Raw genomic sequence first — 21,018 nt, 5'->3', positions numbered from 1 at the left:
TTCTGAGAGCTCTTCTGTGCGAGGCATGGTTCACATCTGGCAATGCTTCTTAAGAATAGCAAATTCAAAACTGGTGTGTATTTTTTATAGGGCAGGGCAGCTTTAACCAACACCTCCAATCTCGTCTCATTGATTGGACTCCAGGTTGGCTGACTCCTGACTCCAATTAGCTCTTGAAGAAGTCTTTAGCCTAGGGGTCATATACTTCTTCCACCCTGCACTGTGAATGTGTACGTGGTGTGTTCAATAAAAACATGAAAACATATAATTGTTTGTGTGGTATTAGTTTAAGCAGACTGTGTTTGTCTATTGTTGTGACTTAGATGAAGATCAGAACACATTTTATGACCAACTTATGCAGAAATCCAGGTCATTCCAAAGGGTTCACATACTTTTTCTTGCAACTGTATACAGTTACAACAAAAGTTAAAGAAGCTTAATAAACAACAAAGAGAGTGAAAAACAGTCTGTAAAAAAAGTCTTTGTTTACCAAACTCAATATTTGTCATATTATCTGTAAAAACAAACTCGGTCTGGGCTCATAATTATGTGTCTATGTTTCCGATTCAAACTCTGACATCTGCATGTTGTGTGTGTGTGACCTTACTCTGTGTCAGTGTCTAGACTTGCGTTATAGACTGTAATCAGAATAAGAATCCCTTAAATAGCAACACACACTAGATATAATGAGCAGTACCTGACCTGCAAGTGGTTGTGCTGAGGCTTAAAGTGTCTTAAAGGGCAGTAAAGTATGACGAGGTCATAAATAACAGCAGTGAGGTGTTCAGGCTGTAATGGAGCTGAAACCATGTCGCCTAGGTAACTGCCAGTAATGCCAATAAAGGCTGTTAAGGTGGAGCGGGTGAGCACAGTCATCCGTACATGTGTGAATGGGTCTTTCCCCTGCTCGATGGACTTCCCATCTATCCATGGGCGAGTTCCCCTGGTAATGTTGACGAAAGGCAAAAGGGGAGGGAGTCACGCATCGAGGGAAATCCACAAATGCCAGGAGGAAATAGACTTCTAATAAGATGGTATTGAACTTGCACACTAAAGCAACAACACAGACAAACATTCCCACGCACAACGCTTTAATATACTTCTCAGAATATTGTACTCTTCTCACTAGGGTCTTATGCAGTCGTGAGTATGAAATAATATCAGTCCTTGTGAATTATTCACTGACATGTGTGAGAGAGAAAGTGTTCTGGGGGGAAATATGGATATGCATTTCCGCCAGAAAATGCACATCCATGAACAGAAATTCAGCCACAGACACATACAAAGCCAGACAGAACATCACAGAGAACTTCAAAGGAACCAACCACAAGTCCTCAGATGTGTTCTTCCTGGCTAAAATGATGATCTGACCTTCATCAAAAAACTACCAAACTTGGTCAAATGTAAGGTGCTGTCCTATAGTGTGAGAAAAAGTTTTTAGAGAGTACTTGTCCATGGACAAGTGAGTTTGGCAATTTACTTGTCCGAATACATTTTTCACTTGTCCAGAATTGACAAAAATTGGGGCCACTGGAATCTTCTTCCTCATCGTATTTTTTACATTTTCCCACAGTTTTTACAACACCGCTAACGTAAGTGAGCGGTAACATTTTACTGCATCACACATAGGGTTGGGTATTGTTTGGATTTTAACGATTCCGGTTCTGCTTTTCGATTCTGGTTATTTTCGGTTCTCGATTCCGGTTCTTTGAGAGGGTAAATCAGTCCCATGACAAACTGGGAGAAAAATATATTTATGAAAACATTAAGTCAAATCTGTATTCCTATTTACAAATCACTTCATACTGTTGAATTTCTTACGGTTATTGAATACAATTATATAAAAATAATCTCTGCATTGTTTAGTTAGTTCTAAGTGGTGCAGTTTGAGAATGTACAAAGACTCCAGCTCATTCAAAACTCTGCAGCTAGACTACTGACTAATACCAAAAGGAGGGAACACGTTAGTCCTGTCTTAGCTACTCTACACTGGCTTCCTGTAACTTTTAGAATTGATTTTAAGGTACTTCTCCTCATATACAAGGCTCTAAAAATGGACAAGGACCCAGCTACATTGCTGACTCTCTAATGAACTACACACCTGCCAGAACACTGCGATCATCAGATGCAGGTCTATTAGAGGTCACCAGAAAGAGTCATAAAAGAAGATCGGTGATGCAGCCTTTGTAAACTACGCCCCAAAACTGTGGAACATGTTACCCAACAATATTAGGGAAGCCAATACATTAGGCATTTTTAAAAGGCAGCTTAAAACCTATATCTTTACCAAAGCATTTGACTGATTTTACACTATTATACTGCACTATTCTCTGTGATTGACATTGCACTATTTCTCTGTTTTATTCCCCATGTTTTTATTTTTAATTATTTTATCCCACTTTATGCTTTGCTCTTGCTGCTTGTTTTACACTGATTTTATGTCTTGTTTTTTACTGATGTAAAGCACTTTGAACTGCAATCCCCTGTATGAAAGGTGCTATACAAATAAAGTTATTATTATTATTATTATTATATTTATAGCCTATAGGCCTAGCGCTTTTCTACAACTCAAAGACACTTGCACGCTTACACATGTCCTGCAATACACATGCTGCAGCTGCCCAGCTACTCACTGTTTGTAAAAGTTAATAAATAGTATAAATAGCATTTCAATAATGTACTTTCTATACCCTGCTTCATAAACAATACTGACATCCCTGTGCTCCTCCGAGCCTGGGGGTCCGGGGATGTGAGGACAGCGCGAGGACACAGACAGGGAGGCTGCTTCACTTCATAAAGGAAATGGTGGTCAATATTAACAACACAGGAGCTAAAACGCTTAATAACCTTCATTACGTGTTAGAGAGAGAACATAAGAACGTTTGACAAAGATGAGGCTGTTAACGGGCAGCAGATCCGCTGTGTGTAGAAAGAGAGAGATAGAGAGACGCTGAGCTGCAACGTGCAGCGATCAGCTGATACGGAGCATAGAGAGAGAGCTGCAGTCCGCGGGGCTCGGCCTCCTGTCCTCACAACTCTTATTAATCCCGGTACCGGACAATTGTTATTTGTTCCTACTCGGAACCGAGTTTTGCTTCCCAACCCTGCCACGGTGCTACACTTCCCGCCCCGCTCCGCCCCGCCCCCGTCTAACTGTACAGAAAGCGGCGAGATGCATTTCCTTAGGAATCGACAAGCAGAACCGAAACTAACATTTCTAAACGAACAATGGCGGACACGGACAATTTGCGAATGAGTTCTGCCTTTTGTAAACTGAATGTATCAATCATTTGTCAATAAATCGGGGCGAAAAACGTCACTTGTCCACCGGACAAGTCAATTGAAAGATCTACTTGTCCGATATTGTAAATAACACGTCCCGGACGGTGGGACGTGTACTTTTTCGCACACTGAATAGAGTGGTGCAGTGATGACTTCCGTATGTGGGCTGACCCAATAGTTAGAATCGCAAGGGTTATCTTGACAAAAATAAATGGGATTTTTCCATTGGATTTAGCAGATTACAATATTTTTCACAAACACGTTTATGACACTTGTCGGAAGTAAATAGTTAACGGTCGCATTGACTTCATTTGATAACCGGAGAGTAGAGAAAAACATGAAAATCTTGTTGGCTTGCGTTAACCACAGACCGGCCTCTAACTAAAAACCCATTCAAAAAACCATTCACTTACAGATAAGGAAGCTTGGAAGTGCGAAAATGCTAACTTATTTTCAAGTTAAGAACTAATTTCTTCACCACTCTATCCCAGACTCAAAAGAAGTCACTTCACAGATGTCTAAGTCATGTTTTTCTTAAGGATTGGCAGCATGACCGGCTGTTTTCTAAGCATGTGTATATTTTCCAGCTTCTGGTCTGATCTGCTCTGATTTCTGCACAGATCCATCATCTGCAGCTCCATGAATGATGCTTCATTTGCATAGTGGGCCATGCCAAACCCGCCTCAGTGTGAGCCAGCTCTCTGAGGAGGGAACACTGGCTTTTTGAATTAAATCAGCGGATGTCTGAACATTGGCGGACAGCCACTATCTCAATAGAGACAGACAGTGGGACGAGGAGTGCGACTCAAACAAACTGCGGAAATGTGTGACAGCAGCAATCAATGCGCATTATGGTGTGTCTGCACATGCAACAACACACAGACTGTAGTATGAAAGAGGAGAAGAAGAAGAAGAGGGGAGGTGGCGAGATGGATCATGGGGAGAGAGAATAAAACATTTAAGAAAGAGCCGGAAAAAGGTTGAAAGAAAATGTTCCCACAATTCAATAGAGAGAGTTGGGCTACAAAGAGGCCAAGATCTCTCACCCTCTTGGTTCTATACCACACATTAGGCACTAGGCATGAACAAAAGCTCAGCCCCAGTCAGGTTCAGACTTCAGGTCTAATACTCGGACGAGGGCTTGAAACATTTCTAGGTGTTTCGGTACTTAATTAACTAAAAGGCCATTGTATTGATCGGCCTGCAGGGTGAGTGAATTATGAAAGGAGACGGTCGGCTTGTTCACATGGAAGTGGCGAGTGTGGACTCGACTAAGTGTGTGTTTACCCGTCCAGCAAAATAGATTTACAGTGGAAATCAGGACGATACATCAAAGTAATGACTTTGGTATTTGGCTGCAACACTCTGCTTGTGGTGATGCTGGAATAATGTGGAGGTGCCTTTTAGAAAACCAGTAGCTTAATAGTAAAAAGAAACTAGGGTTAGGGTTGCTTTAAATATAAGTCAATGAATGCATTGAGATTAAGTTTGCTTGCACGGAAATCCGTTTTTTATACAGGAACAATAGATTTTTCACGACATAATGACCAATAAATGTCCTACTTTGACGCCATGTCCCACATCGTCCAGCAGCGTGTAGTCGATGGGCTTTCGAATATAGCGCACCGGCCGCTCCATGTTACCCGGGGCAATGATCTTGTGGGTGCGGGCTGTGTTCTTATTTGTGGTCAGGATGCCGATCTCTCGACGTGCCACCTTCTCCTTGTGGATATCCACCGTCTGCAGGAGAAAGAGAAACAAAGGGAAACATGAGTGGTTGGGTAAACAGACCTTTTTGGGTGTATTCCTCATATTGCACAACATTCTCTAAATGTATTGCAAAAGGTTTTGATAAGGGACATGCATGATTTAGAACCTTTCCCTGTTTTGTAGAGATTGGATTAATTATATGAAATGTCATCCCCAGTGAGTATTACACTGATTTGCTTTTGTTGAATACCCATACTTCCGCCATCTGATTTGCATGACAAGCCTCCCAGGGTCATAATCAGGGGTGCACATAACTTTTTTGCCCTAGTTCTCAAAGGAGCACCTGGAGATGTTGCTTGGTGCGCATCCTTAAAATGAAATAAACCAGACCTTTGGGGGGGGTGCGCTAGTGAGCAGGCTCATGAACTGTTCGCCCATGCCTCGCAGCAGGGTTACTGTACCGAGCGCATAAAGCAGACCCTTCACACGATAACGAGGGGTAGAGCTCGCGGACGGATTAAAAAAATTAAACCTAAATGGCTCGCGAATTATACTTTGGCGGCCGTTAATATTCCTGGGCGGCCCGCCCGAGTCTATGTGGGAAACCCTGCTATCTTACCAGTTCTTATGCAACTCGCAAATATCTCTCTCTCTCTCTTCTCTCTTTATATCTCTCTCTCTCTTCTCTATCTCTCTCTCTCCCTCCCCTTACTTCAACACTGGTGAAAAAAAACCTCACAAATTAGAAGAACAGCATGTTTTTATGTTTAACATTTTTTCAAAACCCAATTTAAAATGCTTGCTAGGGGCAACAATATGGTCACATTTGAAATTAAAAACAGCTTTGGGGTCCCTCAGGGCTCTGTTTCAGGCCCATCATCGTCACATTATTATTACTGATATATTTACTATTTTCGCTGTATATTTATTGCTACCTTTCTAATATATTCAAACATATTTATTATTACAATATTCCCTATATTTTCAAGCACATATTTGCTTGAATTACTGTTCATGGGCAAAATGATGTTGGCCTGTGCACAACTAATCTATATTTAATATCTGCTGCACTCTGCAATTACAGTTAAGCATTTATACTTTGACCCTTCTAGTCTTTGTTGGAAATTGGCATCAGAACATGTATTTACTGTGTATTAAAAAAAGATAATTATGCTTTATGAATGTCACACAGTTTATTCCACTATGGCCTTTAAATTCCTGGCCACCCACTGTCCGAACACACACTCTGGGTTCATCCTTTGAACTTGTACTGACTCACTACTCTGCTCTATTGGCCTACACCCTGGGGCCCATTTGACGAGGCTCCCCTTTAACCCCTCGCACTGGGCGCACTTGGAAATACCAGTGACCTCCATTTCTTCTAGGATTACTGTCATTATTGCTCACAGCACCCATTCACAGCAGGCGCACTGCGGACCGGCATTCAATTTATGAATGATAGATGAGACAGGAAGAAGTGAGGGATGACGGAATGGAGGGAGGGGAACCCGAGCAAAGAGGGTGGGCTAGAATGAAGGACTACGGGCGGCTTCATATCTGGACTACGAGGTCACCCTTGGGAGAAGTGTGCTGACGAGTGCAAGTGTTCCTAAGGCTCATGTGAGACATATAAGAATTAGGGATGGGTGAATATGAAGAAAATCATATATGGTGGTATTTTTGATGAAATCTACAGATAATGGAATATTCAGAGTTATTAGACAACATCTTCTGGTTTTCACAATTCAGTCTCCTCTCTTTCTTTTTCCCCCTGATTTAATATACTATTTGTTACTTCCTTTATCCCCTAGAATTTGGGGAATGTAACAGATAATGCTGGTAAATAGAGAAAATTACATCACTTAACTGTATTGCTGCATTAAACAAGGAAAGACAACACTGAGGACACCCAAAATCAAAAATGATATAACGTATTTTATAAATAAATAAATATAATACTAATATATTGCCCAGTCCTAATATAAATCCATTATAGTGAAGGTGCGGGTTTGGTTCGGGAGGTAGGTAGTTTGGTCCCTGTCAAGTCAAAATGTTGCAGTGTCATTGGACAAGATAATTAAGCCTACATTTCTCCTGATGCCAATGATGAGTAAATGTGTGTGAGTGTATGTAAATGTTAGTATTACTGAGATGGCACCGTAGGGCAGGTTCTGCCTCTATAGAATAAAGTATGTGAATGGTAATTCGTATTTCAAAGCGATTTAAGGGGTCACCAAAACTGGAATATCGCTATATAAATGTACACCATTTACCACATACTGTTACAAATCATGCAGTACAATTGGTGTACACTGGGTTGTATGATTGTAAGAGACTCATTGAAATGAAACATATGAGTCTGTGTGTGAATGTATCTGGGGGTATTTCTGTGTGTGAGTGCGAGACCCACACACAGCAACAAGGTCACAAATCAATCACCACTCAGACATCTTATTCAGCCGACCCGACAGCTTCACTGCTGGAGACGAAGAGTCCAACGGAGAAATTGAAAGTCTGATGTGGTCAAATCAGGTGTTGTGAAGTTGACCTGCTCTTAGTTGACTCTCTCTGTAGGTGTGACGTGAGGTCTGTGTGCCGCATGTGAGAGATATATATGGAGAACATGCTAGGCTCTTTTTTAAGGAGAGGAAACTGAAGCGACACACGCCCAACTTCAGCTGGGAAGTAAATAAAAGACCCGCCTATTTCCTGCCATTGAGAGGCGAGAAGAGGTGGAGTGCCGATTAGAGAAAGCGAGAAGAACAAAACCCGGAAAGGATAGAAAGGCACTGACTGTTTGAAATGGACGAGAACATTTAAAGACAAAATGGAGAAATGTAAAACTAGAATCTGATTTGTGTGGGCTGTCATGATCAAAAAGGAAAAAAGTAGAACATTTTAGGGCTTAATTTTAAGACGACATCTTTCTATGCACACATCTAATTTTCAATTGAAGAAATTGAGTTTGGTGACTTTGTGAAGTAGCGTTGAATAATGGAAGTTTGTCACAGTAGTCAGATTCCCTTGCGAATTATTTGATTGTTTATCCTCGAGGATATTTTTTCTATGAGCTGAATTATCCACAGAAGTATTTTTCTCTTAAAACAAACATAATGGGTGATTATACCAATGAAATACACTGATTAAAAACATGTTATGTTTCAAATCAATGTTTATCAAACCTACTTTGGCAGATGTCAATGTTTGCTTTAATCGTTTCTTCGAGAAATTAAGATAAGATCTAGAAGTCAGATGACGTGTATCCTGAACATGAAGTCAAAAAACACAAACAAATCTATGTGTATTGTCAAAAAGCTGGCTTTAAAAAAGTATAAAGAGTCCGTTTATTACCACTTCGCGCAGACCAATGGCATATGACGCCATGATTCTAAAGTTTGGGATAATGGAAGTACAAAACTCAACAAATATATAACATAGGTCTTGTTGTTTTTTGACATTTTAATGCAAAAATGTGTCATTGCCCATCCTATGTCAATACTGAAATACCATTAAAGTACCATCTCAAATGACTCTTGAGGAGAAATTGAAGCAGCGTTTCAGGAGGCGTGGAACATTTCTTTGGGGATGACTGCAGCATGGCAGCTTTATTTCAGAATTTCCTTTTAACGTACATTATGAAAAAGGAAGTTATCAAAATGAGGTAATCTTTATGAATGAATCGGACGCAATAACTGTTACCTAATCATGGACGGCAGACCTCTCTATGCCCTTCCTCTGCACTCAATCTAATTTGTTTGCAATATCTTTACTCTAATAAACATCTGCTCAACCTCTGAACTGTATTTGTGAGAGCAGATGCTACATCTGTTATTTGTACTGCTGGATCTACATCGAAGTTTCATCCAAATAAATCTGTGTTTCAGCAAATAGTATGTCTCTGCAGTAGAGTCGGAACAAGTTTGTTTACTCTTGTTGGAGTGTTTTTTGAGTGGAAATGATGATGCAGTCTATATGTGTCAGACTGTCAGCAGATGTGTGTGATTTCATACATCAATGATCTCACATGTGGCTCTGTAACAAGTCTACCAAGTCAGCCAGCAGACATCATATTCCCTAGTTATGAATCGCAAGTGTCCGCATCTGTGCTATTATCGTTTTGTGAACGTTCGGATGTTATTCTAGGTACATTCTGCACTTGAGAGGATTTAGCGGGCTGAAATGAAGCAAAAAGAGGCACAAGTGGGTCATTGAGTTGATGGATGACAACTTCTGAGAAATAAGTGAACAGATGAATCAGAAAGCAAACTGGCAAACAGCAAGGAGGAAATGGAAAAGACCAAAAGAGACTCAGGGGAAGGTATCGCAACTGAATCCCAAGCACTTTTGTCGGTCACACGGAGAGGAGAATCATTTCTCTGCTTTGATTAAACACGTTGTTTTGCATTTAGTCACATTTCTTGGAGGAGTTTGTGACAGCCTCCTTTGCTTTAGGCTTTTAAATCCTACAGAGATGGGGCTTGGATGTGGCAGCAAGGTTTGGCTGCTACCTTCGCTCTCTAATCCCATTTGAACTAACCCAGGCTAAAGAAAACACCTGGCACAAGCACGAGAGTTAGAATGCATTCCCTTGGACATATCCCTACTAGAATAATACATTCAAGCCCTTTATGAAATGCATGTTAAAGTCAATTCACTTTTCCCTTGATTTAAAAACTTGATTCCAACGCATCTGTGTGAAGGATCAAATTTGAGACAAAATGATTGTTTCTTGTGTGTTTAAGCCTATATAGTCTGCAAAGCTTATTTAAATTATTATTATTTTAATTACATTTTCACTGAAGATGTCCCCTATCTTTGCAATCAATGCAATTCTGAATGGGTTTGACAGCCAGCGTTTATCGAAGCTCATTGAACCATATCTATTGGATTGCCTTGTGCAAAGCGTTGATGGAAATCCGGAAAGGAAAATAAAATAGAAAATAAACTTTGATGATGCATCCTGTTAGCTTTCATACTGCTCTAGTATTGTGCAATTTAGCTTCACTGGAACAGTCATATGGAAAGGAGACATTGTAAATGTATAGTTCTACTTTTACTGCTATGGCAAGTTAAAATGGCTGCTTGTTTGATGTACTGTAAGTCTCTCTAAGGATAAGTTAAAAAAGAAAGTAGAAAGAAAGTGAGGTCATAGAAAACTATGTAATTTATTTCAGAAACACTTTTTGTTATATTCCATGGAATGCTCTTAACATCCCGATAGCAATGAATATATTAAATGTTTTGACAATAAATAAATAAAAAATGTAATCTGTGGAAGCCGTAGTACTGTAAAAAGCACGACCAATCATTTTAGCCGGCCCGGCTAAAATAACTGGATGGCCTACCTGCCTGTCAGCCTTCCACCTGTGCACAAACTTATCTCGTGCCCTCATTGGTCATGTGCGCGTTTGTGTGTGTTGGAGGAGGGGCTCTGTAAGGAAGTCTGAAGGAAGAGGTAGATTTTTTCCGGCTGTGTATTTTCAAATTTCAATTCAAATACTGACTAAACCGTTTATGTTCTGCGATATTATACATAGCCCTATAGAGCTATAGGATCTGAAGCAGAAATATCAAAAGGCCATCTAAAGGATCAATAAAATACTTTATCTTCGGTATCCTTCTGCACCTAATTGTACTCCATCCTGCAGTCTGTGGAGTAAAGCAGGAGCTAGAAATGCTAACCAGGCAAAAGGGAGCTGGCATCAGAATTTTACTTCACAGGCTTAATGAAGCACACGGGGGGGGGGACCGGGACATTCACTGGCTGACAGGCAGGGTGGCCGCACATAGAGAGAAAGAGAGAGGACTGCTGATGAAGCAAGAGCGACTGAAGAGCGGCTGTGGAGCTCCAGCATGATCCATGCCCCTGTCTGTCTTTATAAAGCGTGAATGTGCCATTGTGCTCTTTGGTGTTATGACACGGATTAATGCCAGCAGGTTTGTATTTGATTGTACTCGAATGGGTTTCATTTGGAGATGACAATCCCCAAAGCCCACACCTTGATCCAGCAATATCCCCCATGGAAGGAATGGAAATCGTGTGTGAATAAAAAAAGTATTTCTGTCAGAGATGAGGAACTGGTGGTCAGTGTGACATGATGACTGGTATGGAAATGTACTTTATGATTTATGGATAACAGGTAAAAATAGAGGAGGTTTTGTGTTTGCAGTAACATCCAACCGCATCAAGAAGCCAATTCAAAGTAAAGTCGCAAACACAGGGAGATTTCATACGGATACGGATGTCAAACTAAAATGGCCTGCCTCTATTGTAGGCTTGTTTGGAATAAAGGCCTTGTTCTATAGGCAGATGAGATAAATAAAGACCCTGGAAATGATGCATTAATGCAGACGCAATAACCTCGATATTGCAATACCACGTTATTGATTGACAAGCCAACAGGAAGGGATGACAAGCACTCACCACAACTACTAATTTCAAGTTTATTTTTTCCTTTTTGATCTAGCAGACGAGGTTGACATTTTTATTTTCTGGTTGCCAAGAGTTAGAAATTGTTTGAACTTAGGTAAAACACTGTATTTGCTACTGCCCCGTTTACCCAGCCTTCTTATCACAGTGGAGGATCGCATTCTAACCCTAATCCTCGTTGGTGGAGGAACGAACACACAGATTGGCAGTTACTTCCTCTAAACCAGGGGTGCCCACACTGTTTTGGCTGGTGAGCTACTTTTGAAATGACCAGCTCACCGAGGTCTACCAACCAAAAATAAAATCCCAAATGGCAAGGGTTGCTGAATAACACGTTTTATTTATACATGGGATAATAGGGCTGCAACAAACGACTGATTTGATAACCGATTAATCTATCGATTAATGAAACGATTAATCGACTATTCGGACTATTACTGTATGCCTTGCACAATTTCTCAAACGCTCTTATTTAGCCATCAACTTTTAGATTTAGCTTGAGGTTGTTTTAGGCATGTGGAAACTAACAATGAAGACAATAAAGATGAATACTTGATTCAAAATACATATATTATTAAATTAACTTAACAAATTGTGAACAAAATTAACATTGCTTTTTATTTAAATAAAATAAATTGTTTGTTTGTTTGTAGCCTTTATTTAACCAGGTGAAAGCCCCTTGAGATCAAAAGATCTCTTTTTCAAGGGTGACCTGCAAAAAAATAAATATATATTTCACATCAAAAGAAACAACAATGTTTTAACAAACCGTATTAAATAATCTGATGACAGAACTGTAAACAGAATAGCTGAAACTTTAACAAACTAAAGAGTAACTCTGTTACCTCTCATCATTAACCCATGTTTGTATAATTGAGTTAACTCGGTGTGTTGCTGCTAGCATACATAACACCTGACGTGGAAACGTTACTCGTGGACGGGGCTACAGAGCTACTAGAAAGACAGTCGAACCCGGTGCATTCCTCCGTCTGAATGTGGAGCACTTTTGCTAAATGTTTAGACAAATTGCTCGTGTTACCGCCCTTACATGCTAAACTCTTATTGCACTCTTGACAACGAGCATTGTCCACCTCAAGACGGGTAACATTTAACCACACCTTGGAGCGCTTCTCTCCGCCATCTCCTCCGTGTGTTGCTGCATGTAGCAGCTGTGTGTGTGTAAACTGCCCCGCCCCCTCGCACACAGACAGGGGGGAGAGATCTCGTCTCGATTGGAAAGATCGACACCATAGATGCATTTTTTGTCTTTTTGCATGTTAGAAACGAGTTGGCGACACTCAGACTGCGATATAATGTTTTTGTAGCAATAATACATGACCTTTCTCTTTCTCAACTCGCTACTCGGAGGGAAGTCGCTGTCATATGCCTTGTGAACACTCCGATAATGCACGTTACCTTTCTTTGGCAGAGCGACGCTTGCTTTACAAATAAGGCAAATATTCTTCCTCCCATTCTGGGTGGAAGTGGTATGTTTTTAGCTTTTTGCTCGGTCCCGCACTCATTTTGTTGTTTGTCTCTTGTTTGTCTCTTTAACTTAATTTCTCATTCATAACACTCCGTTCGATGTCTCACTATGGGATGCGCCTCATCGCGGAGCAAACAGAAGCATCAATCTCATTACGCCAATCCTGATTGGCTGGTGATCTTGACGTCAGCGTCAGGGAAATCACCCCCTATAAGTAGCTTGCGCCACAACGCATGCGTCATTCAAACACCTCTTCTCGCTTCAGAGCACATCTCTACAGTAGCCGGGCAAGCTTCACTGTCCACAGACTGAACCCAAATACCCATTTCGGTCACCGGCGCTCGCCGGCTACTCCTTCTGCTTCGCAGGAAGACGGTAGTACTAACGCCGTTAGTATTTAAAATCGACCTCGCCCTTCTCTACACGAGAAAGTAAGGTAGGTCCGATTTTTTCAAGCTAGCAACACACCTGTTACTAGCTCGCTCCCTCTCTACCGACACCACGGTAGCGAGGACGTTTTTCTTTTCTCTTCCCCACGGAGGGGAAAAGGATTAAAAAGGAGCATACTGCCACACCAGTCAGTATTTTCCGGGAATAAAAGACCCACACCTTCCTTTTTTCTCCGGATTAAGGACAAGGTGGTTTTACCTTTTTTCCCGTCCCACCTGTCGAGAGCGGGCCCTCTCCACGCCACGAGGCGACAAAGATGGACGCCCCTCTCCCTCACACCAGAGGAGTCAGGTACTCGGTGGCTCGACTCTGCGGCTGCGGGTTGAAGATCTCGGGCACAGACACACACCAGGTCTGTTCGTCCTGCCTCGGGCTGGAACACGCCCGAGGCGCTATCGACAACCCCGGCTCATGCGGACATTGTGTCCGCTTCACCGTCAAGAGCCTCCGCCGAAGGTTAGCAAGACAAGCTAGCCTGTCGGAACAGGACCCCCCCGTATCCATGGACCCGCCGGCCGGCAGTCAGGAGACGGGGGCGTCCGCCACAGAGAGCGAACCCCTCTCCGTGTCGGTCTGGGGCTCATTATCCGCTATGGCCACAGAACCGGAATCCCGCGCCCTGGCAGGCCGGGACCCGGTGACGACAAGACACGTGGGAACGGATTCCCGCGCTTTACCAAGCTGGGGCTCCCGGTTAGAGCTCACCATGGTCTCACCCGCGGAGGATGTCCTCGAGCTGGACTATGAGGAGGACGCCCTGGCGTTCCTGTCCGAGTCAGATGAACAAGAAGAGGACACCTTCATGTCATCGGCCCAGGCTGCAAAGCCTGGAGTGAGGGCTGCTCTCCCGGGCGACAGCACACCAGCTTCGCCCGGTCTGAGCATGGACCTGCAGGCCGTGTGCAAACGCGCTGCGGTCAGACTCAACGTCCCGTGGCCTGAAATGGCCAAGGAGACCTTCAGGTCCCGCTACGAGGGGAAACATCTTCCCCAAACAGCGGGCAAAAGGAGGCAACTCCTTCCGGTCTTCCCAGAAATGTTGGATGAAGTGTCGGTCTCGTGGAGAAACCGGCCCTTCAGCAACAAGGGCCCAATCCAGGGTGCCTCCTCCCTGGACTGCGACGGAATGGAGAGGCTCGGCCTGCTCCGCATACCGCCCATGGAACCGCTGGTAGCGGCCCACCTTCTACCAAAGGTGGGCCCCTCACCGAGCAGGAACCCCACGCTGCCAGCAAAGGCTGACCGCTTTCAGTCTACAATGACTGAAAAGTCCTATAAAGCTGCAGCGCTGTCCGCCAGGGCCCTGAACGTGTCCTCGCTGCTAACCGCCTACCAAGCGGAGCTCTGCGAGGACCTGTCGGGTAGCCCGGGAGCAGCCACTCTGGACACAGGCTGGAGACAAGGGCAAGTTGGCCGAGAAAATCTCCGGTTCCGGCTGCAGCTCAGGCTCAGCCAACCCAGAATTTCGGCCAGCAGTCGAGGAAGAAGAAGCGAGCGGCGTGACAGCCCCTCCTTCTCCCCTCCGTGAATGTGTTCCCGCCGCCTCGAGAGATGCCTAAACACCATCCTCAAGTCCGCACAAACACATGTCACACATTGATTGATTCCTCTGTCATAAAACATTTTCCGCTGACGCATCCAGGCTTCAGGCCGAGGGCGCAGCTCCAAAAACATGAAAAGAAAATCAATAAAGCCATTAAACAGCCCGTCAATTGTTCCCCTTCTGAGAGCAGCTACGGCATCTCTCAAAAGGCGGATTACTGACGGGTCTGTGAAGGCACCACCGTCACGCGCATGCGCAGTGCCGGCTGGGGTCGTGAAGGCACTACCGTCACGTGCATGCGCTGTGCCGGCTGGAGCTGTAAAGGCACCACCGTCACGCGCAGGCGCAGTGCCGGCTGGGGCTGTGAAGGCACCACCGTCACACGCATGCGCAGTGCCGGCTGGAGCCGTAAGCGTGACATCTCAGCTCGCTCTAAGGAGCATACAGCAGGAGATACTCACGACATCTGCCTGGGCTTCTCAAAACAGCTACACATTATCTGTTTTCACAAGCCCAGTGAGAGTCAACCCATATTCTGGAGAGAGAGGTTCACTCTCTCCTAGAAAGAAGGGTTTTATCTATAATGCCTGCCGAGCAGAGTCAGATTACGCAGACAAATGTCCTCGTAAAGCACCCGCTCAACATGGGTCTCATCATAAAACTAAACCCCGCGCGCCACGGCGTGCGGAGAGTATTGGTTATTATGTCATGCGTAGTGGCACTCCACCCGACTTTTCTAGTACGGGAAGCGCCTACGGGTGCTGTCCTTTCACGGAAGGTGGTCACCACGGACGCATGTCAGACAGGCTGATAGGGTATTTACGAAGGCCGTCCGGTGAGAGGTCTCCAGAGCAGAGACCTCCAGCGGGCGCATGTAAATCACCCGGAGCTTTTAGTGGTGGTCGACTCCCCACCCTAAAACGCTTCCTGCCTTCTCTCAGAGGACACCATGTCCTCGTGAGGACAGACAACACGATATCGTGTATGAACTGCCAAGGGAGGTTGCGTTGTCTCCAGTCACACACACTGGCACACAAACTGATCCCTTGGAGCGGCAGACGTCTCCTCTCTCTGAGAGCGACACAGGTACCGGGAGTGATGCACCTCGGGACAGAACTACTGTCCAGAGGTGCACCACTCTATGCAGACTGGACTCCACATCCAAGGATCGTGAGTCCGCTGTGGGTGCGTTACGGCAGAGCCGCGTTAAATCTGTTCGCATAAAGAAAAAATGCTCAATGACAGCTGTTCTCTTTAATGCACGATTTAAAACGCACTGTTAGGCGGGGGCGCACTCGTACACGATTGACCTCCGGGTCCTCTGGCTCTGTTACCCCCAACTCTGGCCAGAGTGAAGGAGCAAAGCCACACACTTATCCTGATGGTTCCGCCCTAGCCCGCAAAGTACGGGCTGGCGGAGATATATCAGCTGTTGTGCGGGCAGCCATGGCAGCCTCCACCACGCAGGGACAGATTGTCCCAGGCGGGGTGGGGGGCGATCCTTCACCCACGCCCAGAGCGCGGGGCACTATGGGCCTGACCCGTGAGTGGTACAATCTGAATACAGTGGGACTCCCTCAGAAGGTGATAAACACTATTCAGAGTGCGAGAGCTTCCTCCACCAGGTCTCTTTACGACTGTAAGTGGAGGGTGTTTGAGGAGTGGTGCCTTCAAGAAGGACACATCTCTTTTCAATGTCCTGTCGGGGTGATTTTATCATTCCTACAGGACTTGATCGATAAACACAGAGCTTTCTCCACGATCAAGGTGTACCTGGCTGCTACTGCTGCATGCCATGTGGGCTTTGAGGGTAAGACGGCTAGCCAACATCCGTTGGTCTGCCGTTTTATGAAGGGAGCTCGCAGGCTCCTCCCTGTCTCCAGGTCGCTGGTGCCCTTATGGGACTTGGCAGTGGTTTTGAATGGGCTCAGAATGACCCCATTTGAACCCCTGGAAGGAGCTGACATGAAACATCTGTCACTCAAGACAGTGCTGTTACTGGCCCTGGCATCCGCCAAGCGGGTCAGCGATATTCATGCACTGTCTGTACATCCCTCATGCACTAAGTTCGCCCCAGGGCAAACGAGAGTGTTGTTGAAGCCCAGCCCTGCCTTTACACCAAAGGTGGTTGGTTCGTGTACCCCAATTGACATTGAGGCATTTCCTCCGCCGCTGGTTTCCTCCGGGGAGCAGCAGCAGGATCTGTTGTGTCCAGTCCGGGCTTTACACACATATATGGACAGATCAAAGGAGCTTCGTCTTAATGACCAACTCTTCGTGTCCTGGGCTAACCCTCACAAGGGCAAGCCTGTTACTAAGCAACGGCTCTCCCACTGGATTGTGGAGGCAATTGCTTTGGCCTATACGAGTCAGAATTTGCAAGCACCTTCGGGTCTGCGGGCTCACTCGACTCGGGGCCTGGCTACATCCTGGGCTTTGTTCAAGGGTGTTTCCATCCAAGACATCTGTGCAGCGGCGAGCTGGTCCTTGCCGCTCACTTTTGTCCGCTTTTACAGGCTAGACGTCTCCGCTCCAAGCGTGGCCCGAGCAGTGCTGGGCACCTTGTTGAGTCGGGACTCTACCTGTTAAATTCTGGTTGATCGGTGATTTTCGAGATAAGCTCGTCTGGCAATACGGGAGCTACAATTTCCCATAGTGAGACATCGAACGGAGTGTTATGAATGAGAACTATAGGTTACTTACGTAACCCCAGGCCTCAGAGTAACATGAAGTGAGATGTCTCACCAGACGGCCCTCCTTGCTATGGTGAAGCGAGAAGAGGTGCTTATTTTGAATGACGCATGCGTTGTGGCGCAAGCTACTTATAGGGGGTGATTTCCCTGACCCTGACGTCAAGATCACCAGCCAATCAGGATTGACGTAATGAGATTGATGCTTCGGTTTGCTCCGCGATGAGGCGCATCCCATAGTGAGACATCTCACTTCATGTTACTCTGAGTACTGGGGTTACGTAACCTATAGTTTTCCCGGCACTTGACTGATTTTGTATCACTTTGCATTCTGGGTTAACAGACTGGAAAGCGATAGGTCGCTTTTTCTGTCCATCAAGTAAACTCCTGAATTAAGTGGCAGGGAGGCCAAGGGAGGAGGGATCAAAACCTGTTTTGTCTATTTTAACGGAGCTGGATTTTTTTTTTTTTTTAATGACTCGCGATCTACCAGCATTGCCCCGTACTGCATCGACGTACTGGGCACCTCTGTCTAAACCTATGAACTTCGGACTTTTATGTCCAAACAAGGGCCAAAGCAAGTATGGAACATTTAAAGCATCTAAGCTGAAAAAGAAAAACACTGCACCTTTAATTCTCTTCTGTTTTCTGCATTTAACAATACACAACTCTTCAATCGATCTTAAAACTGTGTCTACTTGTCGTTTAAATGTCATCAATATACATACCAATAGCCTAACAACAAACCTTATTATATTAAACACAAATCTGAAAAGTATATCCAAAAACAAAACCAATACTGTTAAAATCAATCAATATCTTTCATCTCAGGGGGGAAATCCTTTACTGTGACACCCATACCTGGGAGATGTGGTTGATGGAGGACTCCATGCGTCGCAGTTGGGAGGCCTGAATGTCCAGCAGCTGCAGCACATTGTTAGCTAAGGCATTGATCTGGTAGGCCACACTGGCCAGAGACTGGGTGGTGTACGCCTTGGTCTCCTCCAGGGCCTTCTTCTTGTCTTGAGCCTGGCGGAGAGAGGAAACAAAAACACAGAAAGTTGGAAAAATATGTAAAGGGATGTGTTGGTGGAAGAAAGGAGTAGAGGGAAGTTGGCAGGGAGTTGGCAGAGGGAAGTAAGGTATAAGCTCCATTAGAGTAGTGCAGGAATGAGCCCTAAAACCAAGAAATGATTTAGCATGGGAGTTAGCTTTTTACCACATTCAGTTACCTCGTCTTGAAGTCAACGTTTTATTGAACGTGTTTTTCAAATGTTGTTGACACAAGCTTCATAGACTTTTACGTTTCGTTAAATACCCCACTCGTTAATGTCCAAAGCTACTACGTGTCGTATAAAAATGCATGACTAAATGAGATAACGTCATCACGCTGAACACAAGTCCACCTTAAGCTAGGGCTGCTCAATTAATCGTATTTTAATCGCAATTATGATTTTGGCTTGCAACGATTATGAAAACAACATAATCTAAATAAAGCGATTATTTCTTTTTTTTTTTTTTTTAATTATTATTTTTTTAAATATATTTTTGAATTGGTTTCGAAGACTGTTCTCCACCATCAACCGCCTACTACGGCCCCCTGACGCCCCCCAGCCCTCAGGGGCTCCCGATCTGTGCTCCAAATTCCTCGACTTCTTCCAGGCGAAAGTCAAGGCCATCCATCAGCAGCTCCTGGTGACTGGCCCTTCCCCCCTACCTGCACCACAGCCACCTGGTAACGCACCCCAAGCGCCGCGCCTCTCCCACGCCAACCTCTCCTCCTTCTCCCCTGTGGATGCTCTCCAAGTGGCCAAACTGGTCAGCTCGGCCAAGACCTCCACCTGCTCCTTGGACCCCATGCCCACAGCTCTGGTCAAGGACTGCCTACCCATCCTCTGTCCCTACATGGTGGTCATCATCAACGCTTCTCTGGCTCCTGGTATAGTCCCCACCAGCTTCAAAACGGCCTCAGTCACCCCCATACTCAAAAAACCTGGCCTGGACCCCGACGACCTCCAGAACCACCGGCCGATCTCCAACCTTCCCTTCCTCAGCAAAACTCTGGAAAGAGTGGTCGTCGGCCAACTCCATCTGTACATGTCCAACCATGAGCTCTATGAGCACTTCCAATCCGGCTTCAGACAGCAACACAGCACTGAGAACGCCCTCATCAAGATCATCAATGATCTCCTCATTGCTGCTGACTCTGGCCGCCTCAGCATCCTCCTGGACCTCTCTGCAGCATTTGACACCATCTCTCACAACATCCTCCTCACCCGCCTCTCAGACCTCCTAGGTGTCACTGGCACAGCGCTGTCCTGGTTGACATCCTACCGACACAACAGGAAACAGTTTGTCTCCATCAGTGGCTCAAACTCATCCCCGGCCCCAGTCCACCACGGTGTACCCCAGGGCTCTGTGCTTGGCCCCCTCCTGTTCACCATTTACATGCTCCCCCTCGGCCAAATCATCCGACATCATGGACTCAATTTCCACTGCTACGCTGATGATACCCAACTGTATCTCAGCACCACTCCATCCTCCCAGCTCCCCCCTCAGTCTCTCATCAACTGCCTGCATGACATCAAAACATGGATGTCTTCCAACTATCTTAAGCAATAAAACAGAGCTCATGGTTGTGGCACCCAAGGTCCTGCTCCAGAAGGTTGTGCTCCATCTCCCCATCTCCTGAAGCCCGCAACCTGGGTGTCATCCTCGACTCCACCCTTTCCTTCCATTCCCACTACCACCTAAGGAACATTGCCAGACTCCGACCGTCACTCTCGGAGTCGGTTGCCGAAACCCTAGTGCATGCGTTTGTCACCACCCACTTGGACTCAACAAAACCCCGGACAGGCTCCAGTATGTCCAAAACGGTGCTGCTTGGGTACTCACCCACACAAAGCCGTGGCAGCACATCACTCCCACCCTCATCCACCTACACTGGTTGCCGGTCAAGTCCCGCATATCCTACAAAGTCCTCCTCCTTACCTACAAGTCCCTCCATGCCCTTGCCCCCCAGTACCTATCGGACATCCTTCACCCACATGCCCCACCCCGGAACCTGCGGTCCTCAGACTCTGGCCTGCTTACCACCCCCCGCACCAAACTGCGAACCTTCGGGGACAGAGCCTTCAGTGTGGCAGCCCCCACCCTCTGGAACGCTCTCCCTGCGGAGATTCGCAACATCCCCACACTTGAAGCCTTCAAAAGGGCCCTCAAGTTCCATCTGTTTGCCAAGGCTTTCGGCCCCTAAATCGATCTGTTGTTTTGTCTGTCTGACTTTTGTTTTGTTATGTTTGTTTTTGCCCTATTACTTGTAAAGCGAACTTGGGTCCCTTGAAAGGCGCTATATAAATCCAAGCTATTATTATTATTATTATTATTATTAAACAAAACATGTAAGTATCATAAATGTGTTTGCCTA

General features: G+C 45.2%; 1 protein-coding gene across 4 annotated transcripts in view; it reads right to left on the bottom strand.

Annotated features, from left to right (window-relative positions):
- The window catches only part of LOC117462115 (abl interactor 1-like), a 40,257-nt gene that overhangs the window by 13,192 nt on the left and 6,047 nt on the right, over nt 1-21,018 (bottom strand). For all 4 annotated transcript variants that reach the window (XM_034104181.2, XM_034104183.2, XM_034104182.2 and 1 more), the window contains exons 2-3: nt 18,453-18,620; nt 4,846-5,022 (exon numbers count right to left, since the gene is read on the bottom strand). In XM_034104181.2, the coding sequence (XP_033960072.1) occupies nt 4,846-5,022; nt 18,453-18,620 (345 nt within the window). The remainder of the gene's footprint in view (nt 1-4,845; nt 5,023-18,452; nt 18,621-21,018) is intronic.

The sequence above is a fragment of the Pseudochaenichthys georgianus genome, chromosome 17, assembly GCF_902827115.2.
Source record: "Pseudochaenichthys georgianus chromosome 17, fPseGeo1.2, whole genome shotgun sequence".
Classification (NCBI taxonomy): domain Eukaryota; kingdom Metazoa; phylum Chordata; class Actinopteri; order Perciformes; family Channichthyidae; genus Pseudochaenichthys; species Pseudochaenichthys georgianus.
Note: the sequence above shows the minus strand (reverse complement) of the source record. Positions and strands in the feature narration are given on the sequence as shown.